General features: G+C 42.0%; 2 protein-coding genes across 5 annotated transcripts in view; one reads left to right on the forward strand and one right to left on the reverse strand.

Moving 5' to 3' along the window:
* The window catches only part of macroh2a1 (macroH2A.1 histone), a 28,576-nt gene extending 16,490 nt beyond the window's left edge, over positions 1–12,086 (reverse strand). For 3 of the 4 annotated variants that reach the window (XM_030794011.1, XM_030794013.1, XM_030794014.1), the window contains exons 1-5: positions 11,682–12,086; positions 8,582–8,768; positions 5,918–6,024; positions 3,801–3,998; positions 3,454–3,561 (exon numbers count right to left, since the gene is read on the reverse strand). In XM_030794011.1, the coding sequence (XP_030649871.1) occupies positions 3,454–3,561; positions 3,801–3,998; positions 5,918–6,024; positions 8,582–8,753 (585 nt within the window). In that variant the 5' untranslated portion in view covers positions 8,754–8,768; positions 11,682–12,086. The remainder of the gene's footprint in view (positions 1–3,453; positions 3,562–3,800; positions 3,999–5,917; positions 6,025–8,581; positions 8,769–11,681) is intronic. The other variant, XM_030794012.1, reaches the window with a different exon arrangement.
* A 5,834-nt stretch (positions 12,087–17,920) lies between these two features.
* On the forward strand, positions 17,921–26,666 carry faxdc2 (fatty acid hydroxylase domain containing 2). Its single transcript, XM_030793168.1, has 9 exons — positions 17,921–17,995; positions 18,266–18,332; positions 18,940–19,040; positions 19,312–19,415; positions 20,261–20,382; positions 21,881–22,086; positions 22,336–22,441; positions 24,321–24,487; positions 25,945–26,666. The coding sequence occupies exons 2-9, from the start codon at positions 18,276–18,278 to the stop codon at positions 26,099–26,101; spliced, it is 1,020 nt and encodes a 339-aa protein (XP_030649028.1). The 5' UTR covers positions 17,921–17,995; positions 18,266–18,275; the 3' UTR covers positions 26,102–26,666.
* The last annotated feature ends 228 nt before the right edge of the window (positions 26,667–26,894 follow it).

The raw sequence follows: 26,894 nt of genomic DNA on the forward strand, positions 1-26,894 counted from the left end.
TTGGTTGCTAGGTCTTAAACTGTGTATACAGCTACATACAGTACGTAGAAGTTAATCAACAATGGAAGACATGTTGAATGCAGAGTAGCCAAATAATACTGTGCAAATTACTGAACTGTCATTTGAATGATTGTTTTGTTCTTTGTGTTTTACTGTTTGTATTTCCATTTTGTCTTTGATATGACCACCTACTGATCCTTGTTGGGTTTACAAGTCATCTAACCTGCAAGTCATCTAACCTGCCATTTCTTCTGTTTGGCCCCTGCTTTGCTCTCCAATTTGGAAAGCCCAATTATATGTCTCACCATTACACACCAAACACTCCATTACACACCAGTCACTCCATTATACACCAGTCACTCCATTACACACCAAACACTCCATTACACACCAGTCACTCGATTACACACCAGTCACTCCATTACACACCAATCACTCCATTACAGACCAGTCACTCCATTACACACCAGTCACTCCATTACACACCAAACACTCCATTATACACCAATCACTCCATTACACACCAATCACTCCATTACACACTAATCACTCCATTACAGACCAGTCACTCCATTACACACCAGTCACTCCATTACACACCAAACACTCCATTACACACCAATCACTCCATTACAGACCAGTCACTCCATTACACACCAGTCACTCCATTACACACCAAACACTCCATTACACACCAATCACTCCATTACACACCAGTCACTCCATTACACACCAAACACTCCATTACACACCAAACACTCCATTACACACCAGTCACTCCATTACACACCAGTCACTCCATTACACACCAAACACTCCATTACACACCAGTCACTCCATTATACACCAGTCACTCCATTACACACTAATCACTCCATTACACACTAATCACTCAATTACACACCAGTCACTGCATTACACACCAAACACTCCATTACACACCAATCACTCCATTACACACCAGTCACTCCATTACACACCAATCACTCCATTACACACTAATCACTCCATTACACTCTAATCACTCAATTACACACCAGTCACTCCATTGCACACCAGTCATTCCATTACACACCAGTCACTCCATTACACACCAGTCACTCCATTACACACTAATCACTCCATTACACACTAATCACTCAATTACACACCAGTCACTCCATTGCACACCAGTCACTTAATTACACACCAAACACTCCATTACACACCAGTCACTCCATTACACACCAATCACTCAATTACACACTAATCACTCAATTACACAGCAATCACTCAATTACACACCAATCACTTCATCACACTGTGGGCTACATTTCATTGGAGGATGGGTTTATTTGTATGTTGGTAGAACCACCTATACACAGTGATAAGGCAGAGTGATCTTGGCCAACACATCCTGCCAGAGGAACACACCCAGCTCTGTTGCCCTGAGCTGCCTGCCACAGTGCATGAGAGTGGCATGGCTGAGAATTAAGCTGTGAACCGCAAATATAAGATGCAACTCTGCTCTGTGAGACAATGTCTTAACTGAATAATAATTTTGTGCCCTGTGACACATTCCGCTAATTAGACAATGAGACTGTAAGAAAGAGTGACAGTAAAACTACGAGACAGTGAAACGGTGACACACTGATATTGTGAGACACTAAGACAGTGAGACAGCAAAACTGTGAGACAATGAGACTGTGAGACTGTGCCATAGTGAGACAGTGTGACAACAGGTTATTGAGACTGTGATACAGTTATACAGTGAGACTACGGCTGTGAAACTGTGACACAGTGACACAGTGAGTCTGTGAAACAGTGAGACAGCAACACAGTGAGACTGTGATGCAGTGAGACTGTGAAACAGTGAGACAGTGAGACAGTGAGACTGTGACACAGTCAGACAGTAACACAGAGAGACAGTGAAACAGTGAGACAGTGAGACAGCGAGACAGTGAAACAGTGAGACAGTGATACAGCGAGACAGTGAGATAGTGATGCAGTGAGACTGTGAAACAGTGAGACAGTGACACAGTGAGACAGCGACACAGTGAGACAGTGACACAGTGAGACAGCGACACAGTGAGACAGTGACACAGTGGGACAGTGAGATAGTGACACAATGAGACAGTGAGACTGTGAAACAGTGAGACAGTGAGACAATGGGACTGTGACACAGTGAGATAGTGACACAGTGAGACAGTGAGACAGTGAGACAGTGACACAGTGAGACAGTGACACAGTGAGACAGTGAGACTGTGAAACAGTGACACAGTGAGATAGTGACACAGTGAGACAGTGAGACAGTGAGACTGTGAAACAGTGAGACAATGAGACAGTGAGACAGTGACACAGGCCTTTAGACTGTGAGACTCTAGCTCAATTTCGACTCAATTTCTGACTCAGTTCAGCTTCACATGAGTATGATATTCCACATATCTTCTACAGCTCTACATGATAAATGTGATAAGAAATAAACACTTCGTTGTGGAGCTTTACAATAAACCTCAAGACTATGGGCATGCGTTATTTCAGATGTTTCACTGAACTGGTACGACTGTAATCAAGTAAAGAAATACACGTTCAGTTCCCAAAACAGCAGTCATTTCAAACACAGAAACATACAGCATTGAACATATATAAAAACAGGGATATCATTACAGCTCCTCAACTGAAACTCACCAGTTCAGACATGGACTGTGGGTCTTGCTATATTTATTTTTTTCTAAATAATACATGATGTTTTCTCTCAACACAGTGAACCCAGTGATGGCTGGTGGTTAAGAGGCGGGCTCTATATCTGATTGATGGCTGAATTCCAGTCACCCTAAACTTGCACGCTGTGGCTGGAAGTCCAGGAGAACAGACAGAACTGTCCATGATCCTCTGACTGATCACTTCCTCACTCTCTCTCACTCATCACTGACTGTCAGGCGCGTCTGAAGTTTCCATAACGGTTCAACTCCCCTCCCAGCATGTCTTATTACTCAATGGTATTACACGACTCACGATGTAAAAAACGAGTACCCATCCTCCTCCGTGACGGTGGACTGCATGTCCACTGTCTTACACACCTTAACTACGGTGGCTGCCATGCATGAGAGGAGACTTAACACACTGCAGGTAACTAGGCATGAAAAAGTAACACATTTCCCAATGTATGGTAGACACAGCAGTTTATCTAAGACGGGAAAAATTACACACCTACAGTCAATGCAGTCAGATCAGCTGCCATTTTATAAATGGACCTTAATACAAACTAAAATATCAGACGGATAATTAGGTCTAGGCTTATACAGCTCACCATCCATTGGCTGGTGCTTTTCTCCAACCAAGACGTCCACTCTTAATTTACATGCCATCAGGATCAGTCATCTCATCTGCTGAACACCACATTACCACTCTGAACTCTTTTGTTAGTGCTGAGAAAACAGAAGAGGGACCATGAGCTAAAGACAGTGGTGGTACCTTCTGGCCGAGGAAGAGGCTCTTGGTGGAGAGGACAGTGAAGCCGTCTGATGGAGTTCCGTCTGTGGTGCTGTCTGCACTGGCTGTTTTACTCACGTCCCCCTGTCTCTGTTACACAAAACAACTCCATTTTCACAACCTCTCACATAAGCGTTTAATCAGAACACCAAAACCATACACTGTGAATAAAATCAACTACTGAAAAAACAGTCCATGAGCCTGTTCAGACAACAAAGCCATGAGCAGTGAACAAAGCGGTGACCAATAGTGCCACCCCTCCGCTGCATCAGCATGCCACAGTGAAACTAATGTCATCTCCTCATTTATACTAGTGACACCAGATCTACCTTAGCCCTGGTTGACACCTTTTTGGCACCCAGTTTCTTGGCAGCTGCTTTCTTAGCGGGTGATGTCTTGGATTTTTTGGCAGGCGGTGGAGTTATGACCGCTTCCAGTTTCCCCTTGGCACCTCTTTTCTTCGCTAGTAGCTCTGGGTGGATGTTCGGTAAAACCCCTCCTGCCGCGATGGTTACACCTTTCAGCAGCTGTGAAGGGTAGAAGAGAACATTCAGGAAAATGATGTGTGCTCATTAATGTCATTAAAAAATTCACACACTGAGTGTATGTTGACTTTTCTGACCCAGGGACAAGCAGTCAATGGACATGGTTTTGCCAGTCCGTTCTGCCTACAGTTATGACTTGGTGGATAACTCACATGGTGTGTCATGCTCCCATTTCGTACAATAACAACTTCTGAGGCTATTTCAAGGTCACCTTGATGTCCACTTCACATCACTGCAAGCTATAAAGCTGCTCTTCTATATCAAAGTAATGTTCTGTAATCTACCTGACCAACAATAAATCAGTCTTCATTTATACAGACCCTCTCATAGCTGCCATAGAGACTCAGTGGGCTCATCTGGTCACATGGTGGCATCTGTCAAACCATGTAAACTGTTTCAGCAGTTTTGAACCAACCACTGTGATTGCTTCATCTTAGTATTAAAAGGGCCCACATAGAACAGCTTAACTCTGTCACCTTCAAAATGATTGAAACTTTTGATAAAGACAAGCAAAAAGGTTCAGACCCAGGTTTGCTTCTTCTCTGAAATCACTGCCAGCCCTGAGAAGCTTTGTACCTAAAATGAAACAGGATTTAATGTTCTGAATAAGTCCATGTCAGTATTGCATCCCAGTGCTGTGGCCTTACATTATTTCTCATGTCAGTGGGATACAAAAGTGATGTAGTAAAATTCAGTTGTTATTTATCACCATGCAGAAAGGCAAAGGCATTTCTAGAGATAAAAAAGATATAAGTCTTTCTTGTTTTTCACAAATCAAACATGTAGCACTGCGATGGACTGGTGACCTGTCCAGGGGGTTTCCCCGCCTTCTGCCCAACGAATGCTGGGATAGGCTCCAGCACCCCCCATGACCCTAATTAGGGTGAGTGACTTCGATAATGAGTGAGTGAGTGACAAAGGTAGTAAACCATGGCTGTTAATGCCAGTTAAACAGTTGTATATTTGACTTTATGCACTACAGCTGAATGGAATTAGAGAAGAGATTGTATCTTGGGGTGACCCAGTGTCAAAATTCTTCACTAGATGGCATTTCCGTGCCAAGGCACTGTTTGGACAGGCTGAGAAAATTGTCAAAAGAGCACATATTGGGAATTAACCTCACACCCCTGTAAAATGCTTCAGCAGTCCTTTGATTTAATGGGGCAGCTTTGCCCCTCTACACGTATTTAAGTTCATGATACCTCCAAATGCTCTCAGTAACAGGCCCTAACCTGGTCCCACATACACATCAAAACATCCCAGAGACACATCAAACTCCACATAGAAATGGGTCAAAGACCATAAAATACACATTTTATCATAGCCACTTCAGTCTCTGGAACGGAAATAACTGAAAACCTGCACTTGCCACTGAATGGGGTAGTCCACACACACAAATCACAGAACATGAAAAACTGAACAAACTCTTTTCCCGGAGGCATTGTCTGAGATCCCTATGAGTGTGTCTCCCAACTTGCAAAAAAAAAAATCACAAAGAAAGAGTCACCATCTTAACACTGTATAGAGCAAGGTGCACAAAGCAACTGAAAACAGGGGTGCCAATAATTATGACATTTCATATTATTTATAAATAAATGCACTTTCAGTTAAGAGAAACTTTCATTTCATAAACAGGGTAAAATGTAATTCACAAGTTGGAAAATTACAGTGTGATGCAGTGTTGGCATGATTAACAGAGGTTCTGTATTTTATGCAGGCTTTTAATCATGCATGCCAGTAATTTTGAAGGTGACAGTGAAAAGCCGTTGATTTTTTTTTTTTACCATAGATACTGATGAAAACTGGCCAGTGCTTTGATTAACTGAAGAGCAAAGTGTATCATGCTCTGAAAGACTGAATGGAGCAAATTTAGTAACTAGGCACACAAGACTGGACCTCACCTGATTCAGCTCCTCATCATTGGCAATAGCCAGCAGGATGTGTCTGGGAGTGACACGACCCTTCTTGTTGTCTCTGGCAGCATTGCCTGCCAACTCCAGGATTTCAGCTGAAATAGGGATTTATAGACACAGCCTTAAAAGAAAAAGGTCTAGAAGTCATTACAGGTCAACCAGCCAACCAACAAATGGTCTGTAAGAACAGTACATACAGTCACCTCCAAAATTATTGGCACCCTCATTAAAGATGAGCATACAGTCTCTACCAGATGGTCACAGCTAATGAGCTCTACTGTGAGACAATTATCGTCCATTATTCAAATATGGTTCCTTTGAGAAATGGAAAAGAAATGGATAAATTATTTATTCCTCTAAGGATTACTTCAAATAAAATCAAGCTAAATCAATCCTACAACATTCTACTTTAAGGGCCTGTATTATGTCCCTCCATGGTTTCGCTGAGGTATAAAAATGAGGTAACAAGCGTGTAAATCCACTCATCATCCATCACCAAAGGGAAAGAAAGGTTCTGGGTCACAAAAAGTCGTAACTGAGCTGAGATAGAGTTTGTCACCCTCACTCCTTACTGAGAGCAACGAACAAATGTCAAAAACTGAAAACTGCCACACAGCATTAGCAGTCGGATCAGAACCAAAAAGTCAGATGGAATGAAAACAGTGTCCGTATGTGCAGTAACAGTGTGTGTGCTGACAGCATGGTCCATGTGCTGAAAATGGACAATATTGTGCAACCCCACCAGAAACCCCATGATCTGACCTGAACAGGGTCATCCAAAACCCCACCAAGAACCCCATGATCTGACCTGAACAGGGTCATCCAAAAGTGCAGCCTATCAGAACTCGGCATAGAGGATTGATCTAAGTTCCCCCCAAATGTGTTCCTCAAATTAATCATTAACATTACAAAGACACAGTGGATCCATCTGGTCTAGCTTCACTGAGTCATTAATAAACTATTTTATAATCTTAAAAGTAAAATCAGAATATACTTCATTCTGAGAGCTGCCTGTTGTTCATTTTTATCAAGGGTGCCAATCATTTTGCAGGAAAAAGTATTTCAGCAAAATACACTGCCTTGACCTTTTCCTGCATTTATAACGTTACAGCATCTGGTTCCAGAGATTAATCCGAACACATCTATACACTGGCCTCACTGTCAAGTGTACTAACACACCTACACACTGACCTGACTGTCCAGTGTACTAACACATCTATACACTGGCCTCACTGTCCAGTGTACTAACACATCTATACACTGACCTGACTGTCCAGTGTACTAACACATCTACACACTGACCTGACTGTTAACTGTCATTACACATCTATACACTGGCCTGACTGTCCAGTGTACTAACACATCTATACACTGGCCTCACTGTCCAGTGTACTAACACATCTATACACTGACCTGACTGTCCAGTGTACTAACACATCTATACACTGGCCTCACTGTCCAGTGTACTAACACATCTATACACTGGCCTCACTTGCCAGTGTACTAACACATCTATACACGGGCCTCACTGTCCAGTGTACTAACACATCTATACACTGACCTGACTGTCCAGTGTACTAACACATCTATACAATGGCCTGACTGTCCAGTGTACTAACATATCTATACACTGGCCTCACTGTCAAGTGTACTAACACATCTATACACTGGCCTGACTGTCCAGTGTACTAACACATCTATACACTGACCTGACTGTCCAGTGTACTAACACATCTATACACTGACCTGACTGTCCAGTGTACTAACACATCTATACACTGGCCTCACTGTCAAGTGTACTAACACATCTATACACTGGCATGACTGTCCAGTGTACTAACACATCTATACACTGACCTGACTGTCCAGTGTACTAACACATCTATACACTGACCTGACTGTCCAGTGTACTAACACATCTATACACTGACCTGACTGTCCAGTGTTATTACACATCTATACACTGGCCTGACTGTCCAGTGTACTAACACATCTACACACTGACCTGACTGTCCAGTGCACTAACACATCTATACACTGGCCTCACTTGCCAGTGTACTAACACATCTATACACTGACCTGACTGTCCAGTGTTATTACACATCTATACACTGGCCTGACTGTCCAGTGTACTAACACATCTACACACTGACCTGACTGTCCAGTGTACTAACACATCTATACACTGGCCTGACTGTCCAGTGTACTAACACATCTATACACTGGCCTGACTGTCCAGTGTACTAACACATCTATACACTGACCTGACTGTCCAGTGTACTAACACATCTATACACTGACCTGACTGTCCAGAGTCATAAGGAAGAGGCGGGTTGGGTTACAGGAAGCTTACAGGTTTGGGCTGCTTTCTCTGAACCAACGGGTTATTGGTTTAAATTAGATAATTGGTCACTGGTGGACGGTATGTGGAGGACTACAGGTTTATAATTTGGGAACACTGCACTTAACCCAATAAGTTTTACAGGGTACGCTCAGAAACCTTGCCCACTCGTCCCTTGCCATTCTTACAGCACTGGTTCACATGTGATACTCCCCAGATAAAAGAGAGACGGGTCTTTAGATCTGGCTGGTGTGGACACTGTGCACAGAATAATAACAGAATAATAACCAAACTGAAGTGTTCACGCTCACCAGTCAGGTACTCCAGGACTGCTGCCATGTAGACCGGAGCTCCAACACCGATCCTGTATTTGGGGAGGCCTTTTTTAATGTAGCGCAACATCCGGCCCACAGGGAAGATCACTCCCGCCTTAGTCGACCGGGATGTTTTAGTGGTTTTCTTCTTTCCTCCTCGGCTTGACATTGTGCTGACGGCAGTCTGAAGGTCACAGTCCAAAACATAAAACAGCTGGTTATAATCATTAATCTACACTTCTGTGTCTGTTACTCTTTATCATGCTTTAAGCATCATGCCAAAAATAATGACTCAAAAGAAGTCTCATGTGCTCATTAATGTAACAAAAGTATAAATGTGAACAGAAATGAATAATACTGTTTTGTTCTTAGTCGTCTAAAAGTTCTAAAAGTTCTGAAATGAAATGCTTACATGTCACACACACACACGCGCGCGCGCGAACGCACACACACACTCTCACTCTCACCTGTGTTACCACAGTCAGTACTACTGAACCATGGCGTCTTTAACCATAAAAGAGGCTATTTCAACCACGTCCTAGTGAATTTCCTAACGCTAGTAAGTAAGTGGTAGAGAGGGGGAGAAGAGAGGAGCAGGTCCAGACACAGGCGGTGGAGTTAGACTGGAGGTGTTACAATGCTGAAGAATGACATTTTTCAGTGTAATCCTGAAGAGTCACAGAATATGAAGACAAACCGAACGCCTCTTATCCACAGAGAGCTGGGCTGGAGGAGTTGGGTTTGGAGGAGCTGGGCTGGAGGAGTTGGGTTTGGAGGAGTTGGGTTTGGAGGAGTTGGGTTTGGAGGAGTTGGGTTTGGAGCACCACCTCAGAGACCTGAGTGAGATACTGCACAACAGGCTGCATGTTAGTGCTCTACTTCTGCTCCTCTGGAAGACCTTCAAACCAAAGGTATGTTCCATTAAAACTCCTCAGTATGAAGGAGGAGTGAACATCATGTGTGTTCATAAGATTTGTGAGGAGGAGGAGCAGAAAAAGGAGGAAGAGGAAGAAACTTAAGACTCGACTTTAAAAGAAAGTATATAGCAAAGTTTGTGGGAACTGACTCTCTATTGGTTTGAAAAGTCACTGCAGTGGCAGAGGTCCTGCAGATAGGACGTTTTCTCACAGTGTGGATGTCATTTATTCTGGTCACTGTGAGGGTGTCATTTATTCTGGTCACTATGAGGGTGGCTTTTTATGGGTATTTATCACATTGCTTACTGAAAATATGGATGAATGGATGACTAAAGAACCTGAAAAATGTGTGGCATGTGTAAATGTGTAGCTGGAAGGGTTTTGTGTGTGTGTATGTGTGTGTGTATGTGGGTGCAGTGTGTGTGTGTGTGCATGAGTGTGTGTGTGTGTGTGTGTGTGTGTGTGTGTGTGTGTGTGTGTGTGTGTGCATGAGTGTGTGTGTGTGTGTGCATGAGTGTGTGTGTGTGTGTGTGTGTATGTATGTATGTGTGTGTGTGTGTGTGTGTGTGTGTGTGTGTGTGTGTGAGAGGATAAAGTACAGGACTGTGGAGGGAGGAACACACAGGTCAGTGGGAGAGGAGAGATAAGATGACAGACAAAACAATGGCTAGTTTTGTAGTTGAGACATGCACTGAAAATAATGTCAATATCTCACATAACTAATTTATTTTTGGAAAACGAGACTCAAGGAGAATGACCACGAGTGTGAGTGGACGAGTAGAGGTATAGAGAGGAGGGGAAAGGAAAGGACAAGGTTATATGTACATATACTGTGTGTGTATATATGTGTGTGTGTGTGTGTGTGTACAGTGTTAAGTAAAAAGACTAAGAAGAAGAAAGACAGTGTTGTGGTCTGAGTGGAGGAATCAGGTGCAATACTAACGTCAGGTCAGAAACATTCTACCGTTGTAAGTGTATGGAAAATTATCTTCACAGTAATGGTTTAAAGTGTTGATAAGTAATAGCGCCCCACATCATTAAGGCATGGCGTGATATCTGCGTGGTAGTACGAAAACTGTAAAGTATTCTAAGGTCGAGAGTAGGGCGCATTAATACTTTTAAGTAGTTTAGATTGCAAGTTGGTGTGGTTCTACCGAGTGGACGCTCACACTCAGGTCATGTCCTAACCAATAGGAACAGAGCATTTGTCAAAGATGTCCATACTGTCCGTGCCTTGGTATTGGAAAAACAACAGAATTTCAATAAGCTGCAAATTTCAACTAAACTTCACAAAAAATTAAAAATAAAAACACAGTCTCTTGAGTTTTCAGTTTCAACAAGAGTTTTTAAGGGCAATGTAATTATTTTATAGCTAAATTCTACATTCCGAAAAGCTTTCGCCCTGTGGTTTTACTGTTATTGTTTCTGAGGTTGTCACAGGTTTGTGGCGTAATTGTACAATTGAAGTTCCTCTGGGTTCAGTCACCACGTGTCCGGCTGACACCGTTGGGGATATTTCTAACAGTTCTGTTAACCGAAAATAATATAAACAATACAACTATTCGCTCATCGTGTTCTGTTCTCTGTTTGGTGAATTTCACACTTAAATCTATTTTTTATATGTTTGATCTGAACGGCCGCTGTCATTGTTATTACGATGTCTTGTTGCAGCTTTAAAAATACCCTGAGTCTATGTTACTTTTCCTGGGGAGGCGGGGGCAGCGGGGGGGAAAAAACAAACAAATCTGCCCGACGGGAAAAGTGTGACACGATATTAATATCATATTTAAGACATGTCCATTTGAGGCGGTATCACTGACAGAAGACACTGTCGTCTGTACGGATATATCCGTATTCACGGATATTACATCAAGACAAAAACGAAGTGCTATCGTAACTCCAAAATTCCTCTAATTGAATAGACCTATATATTGTCAGGCGATTTACACCTGCACAGACTACGTCTTCTTTTTTACACTGGTATTACAGTAAAACGTCGTATCCATTCCAAGTCTAACCAAGCAAGCTTTAATGACAACCTCGGCCCTTTGCTTAGTCACGTCAAAAGAGCATCAGCGTGCCTCTTAAAAACGATTTGACGAAACATGTTAAATTGTGTCAACTAAACTCTCGGAGATTAAACTCGCCGAATGCATATCAATCCCTGCCCGATTACTTACAGCGCAATATGTCCGTCTTCTGTCTGCAACAAAACAACTAGCCTTGGCAATGTCTCTCCAAATCCCACAATCCACAGCGAACAAAATCACTGAAGAGAGCGCAAGACTGATAGTATACTGTACACTTCCTGAACTGAAAAGGAGCAAAAAAATATTGGCCCTACGAGTCGTATTATTTTTCTGCAAGAAAACGGAACCTTAAATTGGAGTCCACAGGTCCGCTGCCGTGTGTCACGATTGCCCTGACAACATGCCTACTCATATACTGTACAGAGGTCGCGTCCGTGTATACCATCTGTAATCAGATACGCTCAGAAATCAGAGTTGCCGTAATGAAAAATAATCTTACATTAACCTGAAAGACTGTATTCCTGAGTTTAATTTCGTTACGACGTGACTGTATCGACCGTGTCTGTAAATCTCAGTATTTGCGTAAACTACGTGACGTCAGGTTTGTAGAACACTCCTCATGATTCTTGGAACAGACAGTAATTACGATTACCGTTTCTGTAATGTAGTTTGACTGACAGCAGACTGTGCACTGTGGCTGTTAAAATGCAATCAGAGCTGGTTTTTAAGGGGCTAGTCAGAAGACCATGTCCACCATGTCCTGTTCTGAGTGGTCTACACATCTTTATCAATACTTTTATTGAGCAATAAAAGATTTGTGCAGTACACCTCTGCTTCTGTTTGTGGACAATAGCTCATTGTTCATTTTATTCAGTTCAAGAAAACATGAGTAGTGCTATCTAAAGGAATCCTCATCTTCAGTAAAACCCTTTTGCAATTGGCAGTGGTACATTTGCATGAGTACAATTCGCTACCCTTGACAACCAATGAAATCATGACTTGAATTCAAAATGTGAAAAATAGCACCTTTGTATTTTCAGTTTCTGTGTCAGAGTGATCAAGGAGACAGTCAAGCTCTAAGACCACGGATACATCTGAAACAAGTGTGTCGGAAAGAGGGCTGGTGTTTGGACACAATGCTTCTCCTTACACTTACTGATCTTAAATGTGACCAACACTGTCTCAGTGAGACACATCAGTGATGCTGTAATCTCTGAGTTAATACTGACACACCTGCACTATAAACTGTCATTGTATAGTCAAGCAGTTTCATGGCCAAGCAAATGTCTTTTTGTCAAATAGAAGTAAAGCAGGGTAAAGTAGTGATGTTAGGTAGTTGTAAGACCATGGCACAGTAGTGGTAAGGTAGTGTGCAGAAACACTGATCTATTGACTGCAGTCAACCAGAGGATCTCACGCTCATGTCCACTGCATGTCCTTTACTGTGGCTGCAGCAGTGTTTGTGATTGGTGTGGTTGAGAGCAGTAGTGTTTGTGATTGGTGTGATTGAGAGCAGTAGTGTTTGTGATTGGTGTGATTGAGAGCAGTAGTGTTTGTGATTGGTGTGATTGAGAGCAGTAGTGTTTGTGATTGGTGTGATTGAGAGCAGTAGTGTTTGTGATTGGTGTGGTTGAGAGCAGTAGTGTTTGTGATTGGTGTGATTGAGAGCAGTAGTGTTTGTGATTGGTGTGATTGAGAGCAGTAGTGTTTGTGATTGGTGTGGTTGAGAGCAGTAGTGTTTGTGATTGGTGTGGTTGAGAGCAGTAGTGTTTGTGATTGGTGTGATTGAGAGCAGTAGTGTTTGTGATTGGTGTGATTGTGATGGGTGAGAGCAGTAGTGTTTGTGATTGGTGTGATTGTGATTGGTGAGAGCAGTAGTGTTTGTGATTGTGATGATTGTGATTGGTGAGAGCAGTAGTGTTTGTGATTGGTGTGACTGTGATGGGTGAGAGCAGTAGTGTTTGTGATTGTGATTGGTGAGAGCAGTAGTGTTTGTGATTGGTGTGATTGTGATTGGTGAGAGCAGTAGTGTTTGTGATTGGTGTGACTGTGATTGGTGAGAGCAGTAGTGTTTGTGATTGGTGTGGTTGTGATTGGTGAGAGCAACAGTGTTTGTGATTGGTGTGATTGTGATTGGTGAGAGCAGTAGTGTTTGTGATTGGTGTGTTTGTGATTGGTGTGATTGTGATGGGTGAGAGCAGTAGTGTTTGTGATTGGTGTGTTTGTGATTGGTGTGATTGTGATGGGTGAGAGCAGTAGTGTTTGTGATTGGTGTGACTATGATTGGTGAGAACAGTAGTGTTTGTGATTGGTGTGATTGTGATGGGTGAGAGCAGTAGTGTTTGTGATTGGTGTGACTGTGATGGGTGAGAGCAGTAGTGTTTGTGATTGGTGTGATTGTGACTTGTGAGAGCAGTAGTGTGTGTGATTGTGATGGGTGAGAGCAGTAGTGTTTGTGATTGGTGTGACTGTGATTGGTGTGATTGTGATGGGTGAGAGCAGTAGTGTTTGTGATTGGTGTGACTGTGATTGGTGTGATTGTGATGGGTGAGAGCAGTAGTGTTTGTGATTGGTGTGATTGTGATTGGTTGTGATTGTGATTGGTGAGAGCAGTAGTGTTTGTGATTGGTGTGATTGAGAGCAGTAGTGTTTGTGATTGGTGTGATTGTGATGGGTGAGACCAGTAGTGTTTGTGATTGGTGTGATTGTGATGGGGAAGAGCAGTAGTGTTTGTGATTGGTGTGATTGTGACTTGTGAGAGCAGTAGTGTTTGTGATTGGTGTGATTGTGATTGGTGAGACCAGTAGTGTTTGTGATTGGTGTGATTGTGATGGGTGAGAGCAGTAGTGTTTGTGATTGGTGTGATTGTGACTTGTGAGAGCAGTAGTGTTTGTGATTGGTGTGATTACAATTACAATTTACAATTTAGCATTTAGCAGACGCTTTTAGCCAAAGCGACTTACAATCAGTGCATCAGTCAGATTCCTAATGCCTCATATTGTGATGGGTGAGAGTAGTGTGGGAATGCCATGCACCTAACCTTCAATGGACTACCACAAGAACAACTGTCATACCCAACACTAATGAGTACTCTGGAATTTCGTCACTCCCCTCTGAAACCCCTGAATGAGGGGGCATTGGGATCGCTCTCGAATGTGTGGGCATGCACTGAGTTTACTTTCATCAAGTCTTTGACTAAGTCAGCTTCTACTATGACCCTAAATGCAATGAAGTTACAAAAATCACAGGTCTGTTACAGATATCTAAATAAATTACGTTTGGTTTTATAAGATTATTTATATTTTATTTATCCCCAATAGATAAATAAAGTGATCAATGTAGGAGAGATAAAAAAAAATCAAATACATTGTACCTGAAGCAACTTGGATGTCCACTAGGTGGCAGCACTTCACAGTTTAAAAGTTCTAGAAAAAAGGCCATGGGACGAAAAGTTTCAAAGTTAATGGCAAATGCTGATGTTATTATCTCATTTAAAATGCAGTGCCATAACTGAACAGTTTCCAAGTCCTAATCTGTCTGCACCTTTTTTCTCGAAAACGAAGTTAGTAAATCAACGGTACTTCGGTATCTCTGCCTCGAAATGAGTTTAGGCGCTTCCACCGTGCGTGCGATATTAGTTTATATATGCCCCGCGCGTGCTTTTGACGGCTTGAATATTTTCACTATGATTTCTTACCGGTCACGCACAGGTAATGTCACAGGTCAGCGAGGGCCTGAGATACAGTGGGCCAATCAGTGTTCATCTGTAAGTGCACCGGACTGATGCATGTAACAAATTTGAAAAAATTCAAGGGGGAGGATCACACGGGACATCGCTATTGGTGCATCGTCCATGCCGCTTGGCTAAGTTCCCTGAGCAGTTAACAATTCCTGTGATAAGAACATGTATAGGAGTGGGATCACACTCAGTAAATGTCAGAACATAAAACACACTTAGTGCTAAAAGGATAATATTACAAGTTTATGAATAACAGTTCATTCACACAGGATAAAGATTTGAGCTGATACATGGAACAAGCAGCTGACGATGGATGATTAAACTTGCAAAATGAAATATAAACAAAATAAAGCAAATTTAATTTGATATTATGTACGGTAAATGAACTGCTGTACACAGTGATTCTCCTTGATGTACACAGCTCACACTGTTTCACCTTTATAAGTCAGAGAAAAAGATATACTACACCATGTTTAAAATTAAAGACGAACACAAAACATGCCAGTTCATTTTTATAGATTACAATTCTACAATCTGTTTAATCAGATCCATTTAATGTTGATGTTTATTCCAGTCTTACATGTTTAAAATACATTTTCGTTACTCCAGTGAGAAAACTCATTTGACCTTTTTCAGTTACTGGAGGGCAAGTCTGACCAGAGATGATGTCTGTGTTTTTCCTTGCCCTATTGAAACAATGGTATTGAACATTTAAATCTGTTTTACATATGCTTTGGTTGTTTTCTCTGCACACAGTGATGTGCTTTATCACGTGAGCAGAACTGCTGCAGGCACAGGCGATAACCGGACCTGGAACTGCTGCAGGCACAGGCGATAACCGGACCTGGCACAGGCGATAACCGGTTCTGGCACAGGCGCTAACCGGACCTGGCGCAGGCGATAACCGGACCTGGAACTGCTGCAGGCACAGGCGATAACCGGATCTGGCACAGGCGATAACCGGACCTGGAACTGCTGCAGGCACAGGCGATAACCGGATCTGGCACAGGCGATAACCGGACCTGGCGCAGGCGATAACCGAACCTGGCACAGGCGATAACCGGACCTGGAACTGCTGCAGGCACAGGCGATAACCGGACCTGGCACAGGCGATAACCGGACCTGGCGCAGGCGATAACCGGACCTGGCGCAGGCGATAACCGGACCTGGCGCAGGCAATAACCGGGCCTGGTGAGCTGAGCTCTCGTCTCCAGAATGAGAGGAAGGTAAAGGTGGCGTGAGGTGGAACTGACAGAGTGAAAGACTAAAGCTACGCCCTCCAAAGCTACGCCCTCTAACCTATCCTGAGTCACTCCTGCCTGAGTCACTCCTGGTGTGGTACCCTGGATTACAAACCCAGATTACACCCAGGTTAAACCTGGGTACGGTAGAGGTGTCTTGGGCCGTGTGAAACCAGGTATTTGCTGCACTGAGATGTTCCTGCAATGCCCTGGGCATGAGCTTTATAAAGATCATTCTGTGTTTAGATGTCTTGTGGTTATGTATATCAGTTAATGGATGTTAAAATGAGAGACTATACAAACCAGGAACCCATGATCCCCGGCACCTGATCCTGGTGGGATAGAGAACACTGTAGGACAGGCATTCGGACGACTCCTAAAAAACAGAACAAACAACAACAACAACAACAACAGCAAAAACACCAGGGGGTTAAAGTGTGTCAGAGAGCACTGAATGGAATTGTTGAACTCTGGGGGCACACGGTCTATTCCTCTGAAATGCACAATGAAGTGTTTTAAACCAGCACGGATAGCTGGATTGAAAATGAGCAATGAAGCTACATTGGGAACAATTATGAATTTTCCTGTCTGAGGATTGACTACTTAAAATTTGCTGCATATTCTAAAACGTGGGTCAGTTTAAACTGGTTAGTTCCTCTTGAACTAAAGTCACTCTCTACAGTGTAAACAGGCTCTTAGATAAAAACGCTTTATCAACACAGTATATCTAGACTAAGCGGAATCTGTGATTTGCAGCCACATAATGAGCTAATACTCTACACCACACCACCAGAGGGGTGTCATAAATACATTGCTCAAATGTGATAACCCTGAGTCGGTGAACGCATGAAGCAACAAGCTCGTGGAATGTGGCCTTTTCAGCATCTTGGGCGGTGGAACTGGTTCTTGGTAACGTTTCCACTAGTGTTCACATTTCAGTGAGACAACAGCATAACCTGTCTCTTCCCTCTCTCTGCGTTAGCGTTGGTGTGATACCAGAGGGGTAGAAATATAAACCACGGTCATGAGTTCTTGTGGGGAAAATTATGGTTATTTAAAAAGGGTATGCAATGTCATTGTCTGCGATATCCGGACCTGAGTATTGACATTACGTAAATGAAGGTGCTGAAAAAGAAAAATCGGTATTACATAATCAAGTGATCTGCAAGCAGAATTAGAATTCAGCTTCATATGGGCAAATTCGAAATCACATTAAGACCCCTTTCTAAGTGCAAAGCTTATCATTTTAGTTTACGCGATGTTTAATCGTGCATGATGGTAACTTGGCCCTAGATCCAACGTGATAATCATCAGTGAACCTTGCTGGACCACGATTACAAAAGCAGTTATGGTATCATTGACTTCCGTGCGACCAGATGATCACCAATCGACCAATCAGGAGTCGGGAACACAAATAACAAACACAGGAAACCCAGAACTCCGACAAAGATCGCAAATACAGTTATAGCAGCAGGACGGCAACGGTGAGTAAACACAAGATGACACACATGATCTTTTCAAGTCATTGTTAAATGTTGAGTCATTATTGTTTGTGATTAAGAGTGTTAGATTGTCACCGCTTCGTTTTATAATCTTATCGCCTGCGTACAATCAAGAAATACTGTAAAAGTAGTTGTCTGTCATTTACGATTATTTTTTGTTTAAATACAGTTTTAGATGTCTTCAAGCTGTTTATCCAGTTAGACAGTGTTACATAAATCGTTTTAAAATCGATAAAATCGTTTTATTTCCAGGACCAGTAAGATGGAGAATCAGGTCTCTCATGGTTCCCGTAGTACTCCCTCCATCCATCAGAGACAGGTAAATTTGTTCCTACGGGATCATGTGCGAACACGTTATAACTATGCGCTATTTGTTGTGAATACAACAAACGACAAAATTAGTAAAAGTCAGTGGTATAAGATATTCTACATGCTCCAGGATGCCCAGGATATGCTTTATTCAGAGGACAATGTAGCACACCCAGAGAAACGCTGCTCCATAGGCTGAACTTTTGCCTTGAGAAATTGGGCTGTTTTGGAGTTTGGAAAGTCTTGTTGCATCACAACATGTCGCCCTGGAAATGCTGTTCAAAGTTTGGCATCTCTCTTGAAAATGTGACAGAACCCTAGAGCCACTAACCCCCACCCCCCCCCCTTGCCTTTTTACTAATCTGAAAATAATGGGTAGGGAGCAAGTACTTCTTAGTGATGGTGAGTCTGATTTGCAGTAACGGTAAGAGAGGAGAGGTTTTAAACTGTTGTTCTTCAGAGCTGGGAGGGGGCCTTGCATGGGGGAGATCTTGAATATTTTTGGATTCTGACATTTTTTAAAGATATGTGTAAGGTACTTGTGTCCTCTGAGTTCAGTGCCAGTGCTGTTTTGGTCCAGAGAGGGACAGGCCTGTCAGATCTCTCTGTGCTTTCAGGAGGCTGCTGGAGGAGGCCTGCTGGACTCGGTGAAGAAAGCAGCCTTCGTCATTGGATCTGCACTCTTCTTCCTGGTTGCATTTCGAAACTCAGTAACATGGTAAATGACTCTCAAAAACAGTGAATAGGATCTACAGATTGGAAACTGTCCATTAAACGCTCGACAGTCCTAAATTATGTTTATTTTACTCTTGAAAAGTTATTCAATGTCCCAATCCCCTTGTTTATGTGGAGTGCATATATATATATATATATATATATATATATATATATATATAGATAGATAGATAGATAGGCAGATCTGTACAGGGATATCTGTGCATATGTCTTTATGCCTTACTGTACCCTCTGTGTTTGATCTCTGTGTGCAGGCATCTGCAGAGGTTCTGGGGAGCATCAGGGGACTTCTGGCAGACCCAGTGGACCAGAATGCGTGTCCTGTTTGATGGGAATGAAGCCGCCTTGTTCTTTATTGGTGAGATGCAGCAAACCTTTCATAAACCTTTCATAAACCTTTTATAAACCTTCCTTGTACTGTAACTGTGACAAGGTATCTATGAATACAGAAAATGAATATTCTGAACTTTGGGCAGACGTAGGAAGATGCTTTGGCATCAGATCAAGACTACAGCATGGAAATTCACTGCTCTTAAATGTTCACTGCTCTTAAGTGTTCAGTGCTCTGAAGTGTTCATTGCTCTGAAGTTTCAAACAACGGCCTGGCTGCTCAGAACCTCCTGTCAGCAGAACGTGTAGCAAGTTGCACTCCGGGTCTTTCCATAGCAGTTAGCATTCCTGAGTGAAGCAGTGGAGGTTATTGCTGTAATGCGGTATTGTTGTATCAGTGGCTGCTGTCAGTGAATCATATACCAGTCATGGTGTTTAGGTCCTCCTTAACGACTACGTCTCAGCTGATTTCCCTCTGTGGGTTTACGTACAGAGAAAGGATGCTACTGCATGTGTGCAAATCACAGGCGTGTTGTTACTCTTTAAAGTGTCATTTCTGTGCAGAATTTCATAATATTTAATGTTTGAGTCCCAGCCTAAGTGGCAGTTTTTGTACTTTTCACAAATCTATAAATTAGCTGATAATTAGATCTCGTGTAATGAGGATCATAAATGTTATGTATCACAGTTGTCTGTTATATCATAACTGCTGTGTTATGTGCATGCAGATAGATGAGTGTGCTCTGTCCTGGAATAATGACTGACAGTAATGTAATTTGGAGATGTAACTCTTATGGGGTATTTCTATGGATATACCTCCATATTTATGAGCGTTTGTATTTATGTTTGTGCTGACTTTTCTCTTTCTAACAGGGACGATGATTGTGCCTACTGTCTCGTTTTGGGTGTTCAACGCTTTTCTGATGGTGGTTGACAGTACGGGGAGGCCCAGTTTCATTGCTCGTTACAGAATCCAGCAGGAGAAGAATAATCCGGTATGTTTGCCCCCCCCCCCCCCCCCCCACCACCTCCCCCTCTCCTCTGTGCCTGCTCTATCAATCATTAATATGATTTAATCAACTCCTGACCTTACACCCACTAACCTTACACCAACTAACCACCGTGTACGGAAGTGAGCCTGTGCTGCTCTGTGATAATGTGAAACGATAAATGCTGTGGTGTAAGTCATATCGCCGCTGCGGAGATAGAGGAAAAAGAACCCATGTAACTCTCCGTTTTTGCTGACACATGTAAGTTGAGGACCAAAGTCTTCTTCCATGTTTTTCACTGATAACACTGAACCTATGATGACTTGTATACAATACTCTGGAGTTGCCAAAGTCACCCAAGGTTACGTAGTGTTGTGTGTTATCACTGATGGACATTGGCTATATACTGTATATTGCATTATATCAGATATAATACAGTTCCCTCAAGACTGACATGGTGAAGGGTGCTGGAGTTTCTATGAAGGCTTCAAAGTCCATGTGACATTTCTGCTGCAGTGTCATAGATTACAGGACATGTGACATAAGGAAGTTTGTTGATTCTGCACATTTTATTTATACAAATTTCCATGACATCTACATGTCTTACAGAAGAAATAATATCATATATACTAGTACCGTTACTGAGCATGTACACAAACACTGGAAACAGACACAGTCATAGTGAGTCCTGGTTTATGAAAGCAAAACCGGGCAGAGCAGACCTGAATAGCGTGTCACACATGTTTAATGAGGTTAGAGAAGCTTTACAGAATAAGTGCGGTTTTCTGAGTCAGTAAGAACATGTGGGCCATTTCTGACCTGACCAGAGGATGTGGTCTTCCTAGTGCAGAACTGAGGCTCATATTCAACATGCATTTGATCACAATCATGTTCTTATTAAACACACATTAACGAGGGCTCTAAGGTTTTGAGTATGAACGTCACAGAATGCCAAAGGCCTTTACATTTAAACTACTATCTATGAAAGCATGGATTCAGTCGTGTAACTGGTTCAAAACCAGAAAAGGCAGCTAACGTTATATGATTCAGTGGGTACTATTGAGTATTAGAGACACTAATTCGCTGGCAAAGTGTATAACCTTCTTCCTCCTCTGCACTTCACCAGAAGGCAAACTGTCTCATGACAAAGCTCCCAAAGTTCATTCAAAGCTCAAAGTTCTCATTCCCCTTTAATGAAGCACCCCTTTGTTTGTTTTAATATGCACTGTTAGCCCAGTTAAATCTAAACTGATTTTCTGTACAATTTTGCCCTTTTGGCCTGGACAGTACAGTACAGGGTGAATTGGGAGGGTTTGATTTGGCTGAGGTTGAGTTAGAGAGATCACACCTGATTCAGCCTCAGGCAGTGACATCATGTGACGGATGGGGTGTGTGAACAGTGGACTAGAATGCAAACAGGTTTGTGAAGTCTGCCTAATGCCTTAACCTGCTACCACCTAGCAGCATGCTCCGCAGCAACTCATACCTTCTCCTCACCCTCCAGGTGGATCCCGTGAGATTGCGCCAGGCTCTGAGGACCGTGATCTTTAACCAGGTGTTCTTGTCTGGGCCGCTGGTCGTGCTGACCTACATGGTGATGTCTTGGCGTGGGAGCCCCTGTGCACACGAACTGCCCACCTTCCACTGGGTCCTGGCTGAGCTGGCCATCTGTGGTCTGCTGGAGGAGATTCTCTTCTATTACTCCCACAGGTGAAGACAGCCGAGCCTTGGCACCAACATGCCTCAGTGTTAGTCTCTGTTAAGAGCCTGTAAGGAGTGGTTTGGCATTTACAAGGCAACTGGTCACATTACTACTTGACTTGCCTGGATTTTTCATTCCTGAATATTTATGATGCTTGGGTTTCATGTGTAACTGTGTATGTAAAAGGTGCATGGGTCCACTCAGTGTAAATGCACACAGTTGCACGGACTTATCTCACTCTCTCCTTCACACTTCAGGCTCTTTCATCACCCTGCCATTTATAAGCACATCCATAAGATCCACCATGAATGGACTGCCCCCATTGGAGTAGTGTCTCTCTACTCTCACCCAGTGGAGCATGTGGTAAGGAAACAGGTTTCAAATGCCTAACCATAATCTGAACCCTAATTCTTCCAGATTATCCGTGGAACAACTGGAGTTGTAAGCACAGGCGAACTTTAGGCGTCAGTAGCTTTGTCTGCGGGATGTCAAAAGAGTTTACCCAAACCTATTCCACATTTAATGATTTAAATGCGGAACGGGTTTGGGTAATTATTGAAATGTGGAACAGGTTTGGGTAATGGTTTAAATGTGGAACAGGTTTGGGTAATGGTTTAAATGTAGAACAGGTTTGGGTAATTATTGAAATGTGGAATAGGTTTGGGTAATTATTTAAATGTGGAATAGGCTTGGGTGATGGTTTAAATGTGGAACAGGTTTGGGTAATGGTTTAAATGTGGAACAGGTTTGGGTAATTATTTAAATGTGGAATAGGTTTGGGTAATTATTTAAATGTGGAACAGGTTTGGGTAATGGTTTAAATGCGGAACGGGTTTGGGTAATGATTTAAATGTAGAACAGGTTTGGGTAATGATTTAAATGTGGAACAGGTTTGGGTAATGATTTAAATGTGGAACAGGTTTGGGTAATGATTTAAATGTGGAACAGGTTTGGGTAATGGTTTAAATGTGGAATAGGTTTGGGTAATGATTTAAATGTGGAACAGGTTTGGGTAATGGTTTAAATGTGGAATAGGTTTGGGTAATGGTTTAGATGTGGAATAGGTTTGGGTAATTATTTAAATGTGGAACAGGTTTGGGTAATGATTTAAATGTGGAACAGGTTTGGGTAATGGTTTTAATGTGGAAAAGGCTTGGGTAATGGTTTAAATGTGGAACAGGTTTGGGTAATGGTTTAAATGTGGAATAGGCTTGGGTAATGGTTTAAATGTGGAACAGGTTTGGGTAATGGTTTAAATGTGGAACAGGTTTGGGTAATGGTTTAAATGTAGAACAGGTTTGGGTAATGGTTTAAATGTGGAACAGGTTTGGGTAATGGTTTAAATGTGGAACAGGTTTGGGTAATGATTTAAATGTGGAACAGGTTTGGGTAATTATTTAAATGTGGAATAGGTTTGGGTAATTATTTAAATGTGGAATAGGCTTGGGTGATGGTTTAAATGTGGAACAGGTTTGGGTAATGGTTTAAATGTGGAACAGGTTTGGGTAATGGTTTAAATGTGGAACAGGTTTGGGTAATGGTTTAAATGTGGAAAAGGCTTGGGTAATGGTTTAAATGTGGAATAGGTTTTGGTAATGGTTTTAATGTGGAAAAGGCTTGGGTAATGGTTTTAATGTGGAAAAGGCTTGGGTAATGGTTTAAATGTGGAACAGGTTTGGGTAATGGTTTAAATGTGGAATAGGCTTGGGTAATGGTTTAAATGTGGAACAGGTTTGGGTAATGGTTTAAATGTGGAACAGGTTTGGGTAATGGTTTAAATGTAGAACAGGTTTGGGTAATGGTTTAAATGTGGAATAGGTTTGGGTAATTATTTAAATGTGGAACAGGTTTGGGTAATGATTTAAATGTGGAACAGGTTTGGGTAATGGTTTTAATGTGGAATGGGTTTGGGTAATGATTTAAATGTGGAACAGGTTTGGGTAATGGTTTAAATGTGGAATAGGTTTGGGTAATGATTTAAATGTGGAACAGGTTTGGGTAATGGTTTAAATGTGGAATAGGTTTGGGTAATGATTTAAATGTGGAACAGGTTTGGGTAATGGTTTAAATGTGGAACAGGTTTGGGTAATTATTTAAATGTGGAATAGGTTTGGGTAATTATTTAAATGTGGAACAGGTTTGGGTAATGGTTTAAATGTGGAACAGGTTTGGGTAATTATTTAAATGTGGAACAGGTTTGGGTAATGGTTTACTGTCTTACTGTTTTTGTTGACTGTCCTAGCTCTCTAATATGCTCCCAGCGCTGATTGGTCCGGTTCTTCTGGGCTCTCACCTGGCCACCACTACCCTGTGGTTCACCATCGCTCTACTGGTGACGACTGTGTCCCACTGTGGCTACCACCTGCCCCTGCTGCCCTCCCCAGAGTTCCATGACTTCCACCACCTCAAGTGAGAGCCCAGCCATTTACACGACATGGCAGAGACAGTACATTAGATTACACGACATAGCAGAGACAGTACATTAGATTACACGACATAGCAGAGACAGTACATTAGATTACGTGACATGGCAGAGACAGTACATTAGATTACACGACATGGCAGAGACAATACATTAGATTTACATGACATGGCAGAGACAATACATTAGATTTACATGACATGGCAGAGACAATACATTAGATTACACGACATGGCAGAGACAATACATTAGATTTACATGACATGGAAGACAATACATTAGATTTACATGACATGGCAGAGACAATACATTAGATTACACGACATGGCAGAGACAATACATTAGATTACATGACATGGCAGAGACAATACATTAGATTTACATGACATGGAAGACAATACATTAGATTTACATGACATGGCAGAGACAATACATTAGATTACATGACATGGCAGAGACAATACATTAGATTACATGACATGGCAGAGACAATACATTAGATTACACGACATGGCAGAGACAATACATTAGATTTACATGACATGGCAGAGACAATACATTAGATTACATGACATGGCAGAGACAATACATTAGATTACACAACATGGCAGAGACAATACATTAGATTACACAACATGGCAGAGACAATACATTAGATTACATTACATGGCAGAGACAGTACATTAGATTTACATGACATGGCAGAGACAGTACATTAGATTTACATGACATGGCAGAGACAATACATTAGATTACACAACATGGCAGAGACAATACATTAGATTACACAACATGGCAGACACAGTACGTTAGATTTATTCTGAAGTTGCACTTCACCCGCTTTGTGGGTTTGGTAATTAATGTAATGTTATTACCCAAGCAATTATAGCGTTTCTCTGACACAGGACACAGATCTTTCCCCGCAGTCCCAGAGTATCTACAGAGAGTTTATTTTCTGAGTTTCAATTCTGTTTAAAAGCATTGTCACATATTAACAGTGTAGTTAACTAGTTGTTCTCATAAGTCTATGGAAAGGTTCCAGAATGTCTGATTATACATTTCCTTGGTTCATTTCAATTAGGTTTGGAGATTTGTCTGCATATGATAGTCTTAACACAGCAGGTTTAACCAACGCTACGGAGTTCTGAGTTTTTACTTAACACAGCAGGTTTAACCAACGCTACGGAGTTCTGAGTTTTTACTTAACACAGCAGGTTTAACCAACGCTGCGGAGTTCTGAGTTTTTACTTAACACAGCAGGTTTAACCAACGCTGCGGAGTTCTGAGTTTTTACTTAACACAGCAGGTTTAACCAACGCTGCGGAGTTCTGAGTTTTTACTTAACACGGCAGGTTTAACCAACGCTGCGGAGTTCTGAGTTTTTACTTAACACGGCAGGTTTAACCAACGCTGCGGAGTTCTGAGTTTTTACTTAACACGGCAGGTTTAACCAATGCTACGGAGTTCTGGGTGTGTTGGACCGACTGCACGGGACTGACGACAAGTTTCGGAAGACGAAAGCGTATGAGCGCCACACCCTGCTGCTCAGCCTCACGCCGCTGACTGAGAGTATTCCAGACGAGCCCAAGAAAACCCAGTAATGAATTCTGACTTCTGGAAAACCTCAGGAGATTGATGTGCTCTGTCTATCTGCCTCTGTTGGGTTAATGCTAGATGTTCATCATAGAGAGATGATCTGAACTAAGGTAATCATGATAGCTGAACTGGTGTACAGTGGCTATGCTAAACTCTGAAGTGTTTCCTTCTGTAAATCAAACAGCGCAGGTGAAGCTCTCCCGCTAGTTCACAAGTTTATCCTGTGGGAAAACTTCCTACCTTTCACTGTTTGTGTAATTGTTCCGCACAATACGGTAGCACTGTTTTTTCAACTATAAGCTGTATTTCTGAGTGTATAATTCCAAGAGACAGCACTACTGGACCAAGACCTTTTAACTGTTTTATTATGCATTTAAAATGTGTAGAGATATCCTCAGACAGAGAGCTGTGGAGAGAGATTATGAAGATGTCTCTGGACTGAACAGTGTTGTAGTGTAAAACACGATAAGAAACTGGAATAATTTACATTTCTTTTTAGTCTGAGTGGATGGATGAATGTCAGTATAATTCTCATGTAATTTGCTGAATAAATAATAGGTATTATAATGACTGTGTGTCCTAACTGTACACATCAACCTCAGAATGACACATGGATGGAGAGGCTACCAAGAACACTCCCCAGTATTCATAACCTGTTCAAGTATTTGATTCTTACAGACACTCATCCTTTTGAACTGTCCTTTTATAAGGAGTCTTGTGACAGAAACATCCGAAAGACTCTGACTTTGTTAAAGCCCTCTGTGTTCACCAGCAAAAAGAATATTTACAAAAATCAAA

The sequence above is a fragment of the Chanos chanos genome, chromosome 16 (genome assembly GCF_902362185.1).
Source record: "Chanos chanos chromosome 16, fChaCha1.1, whole genome shotgun sequence".
In the NCBI taxonomy this organism is placed as follows: Eukaryota; Metazoa; Chordata; class Actinopteri; order Gonorynchiformes; family Chanidae; genus Chanos; species Chanos chanos.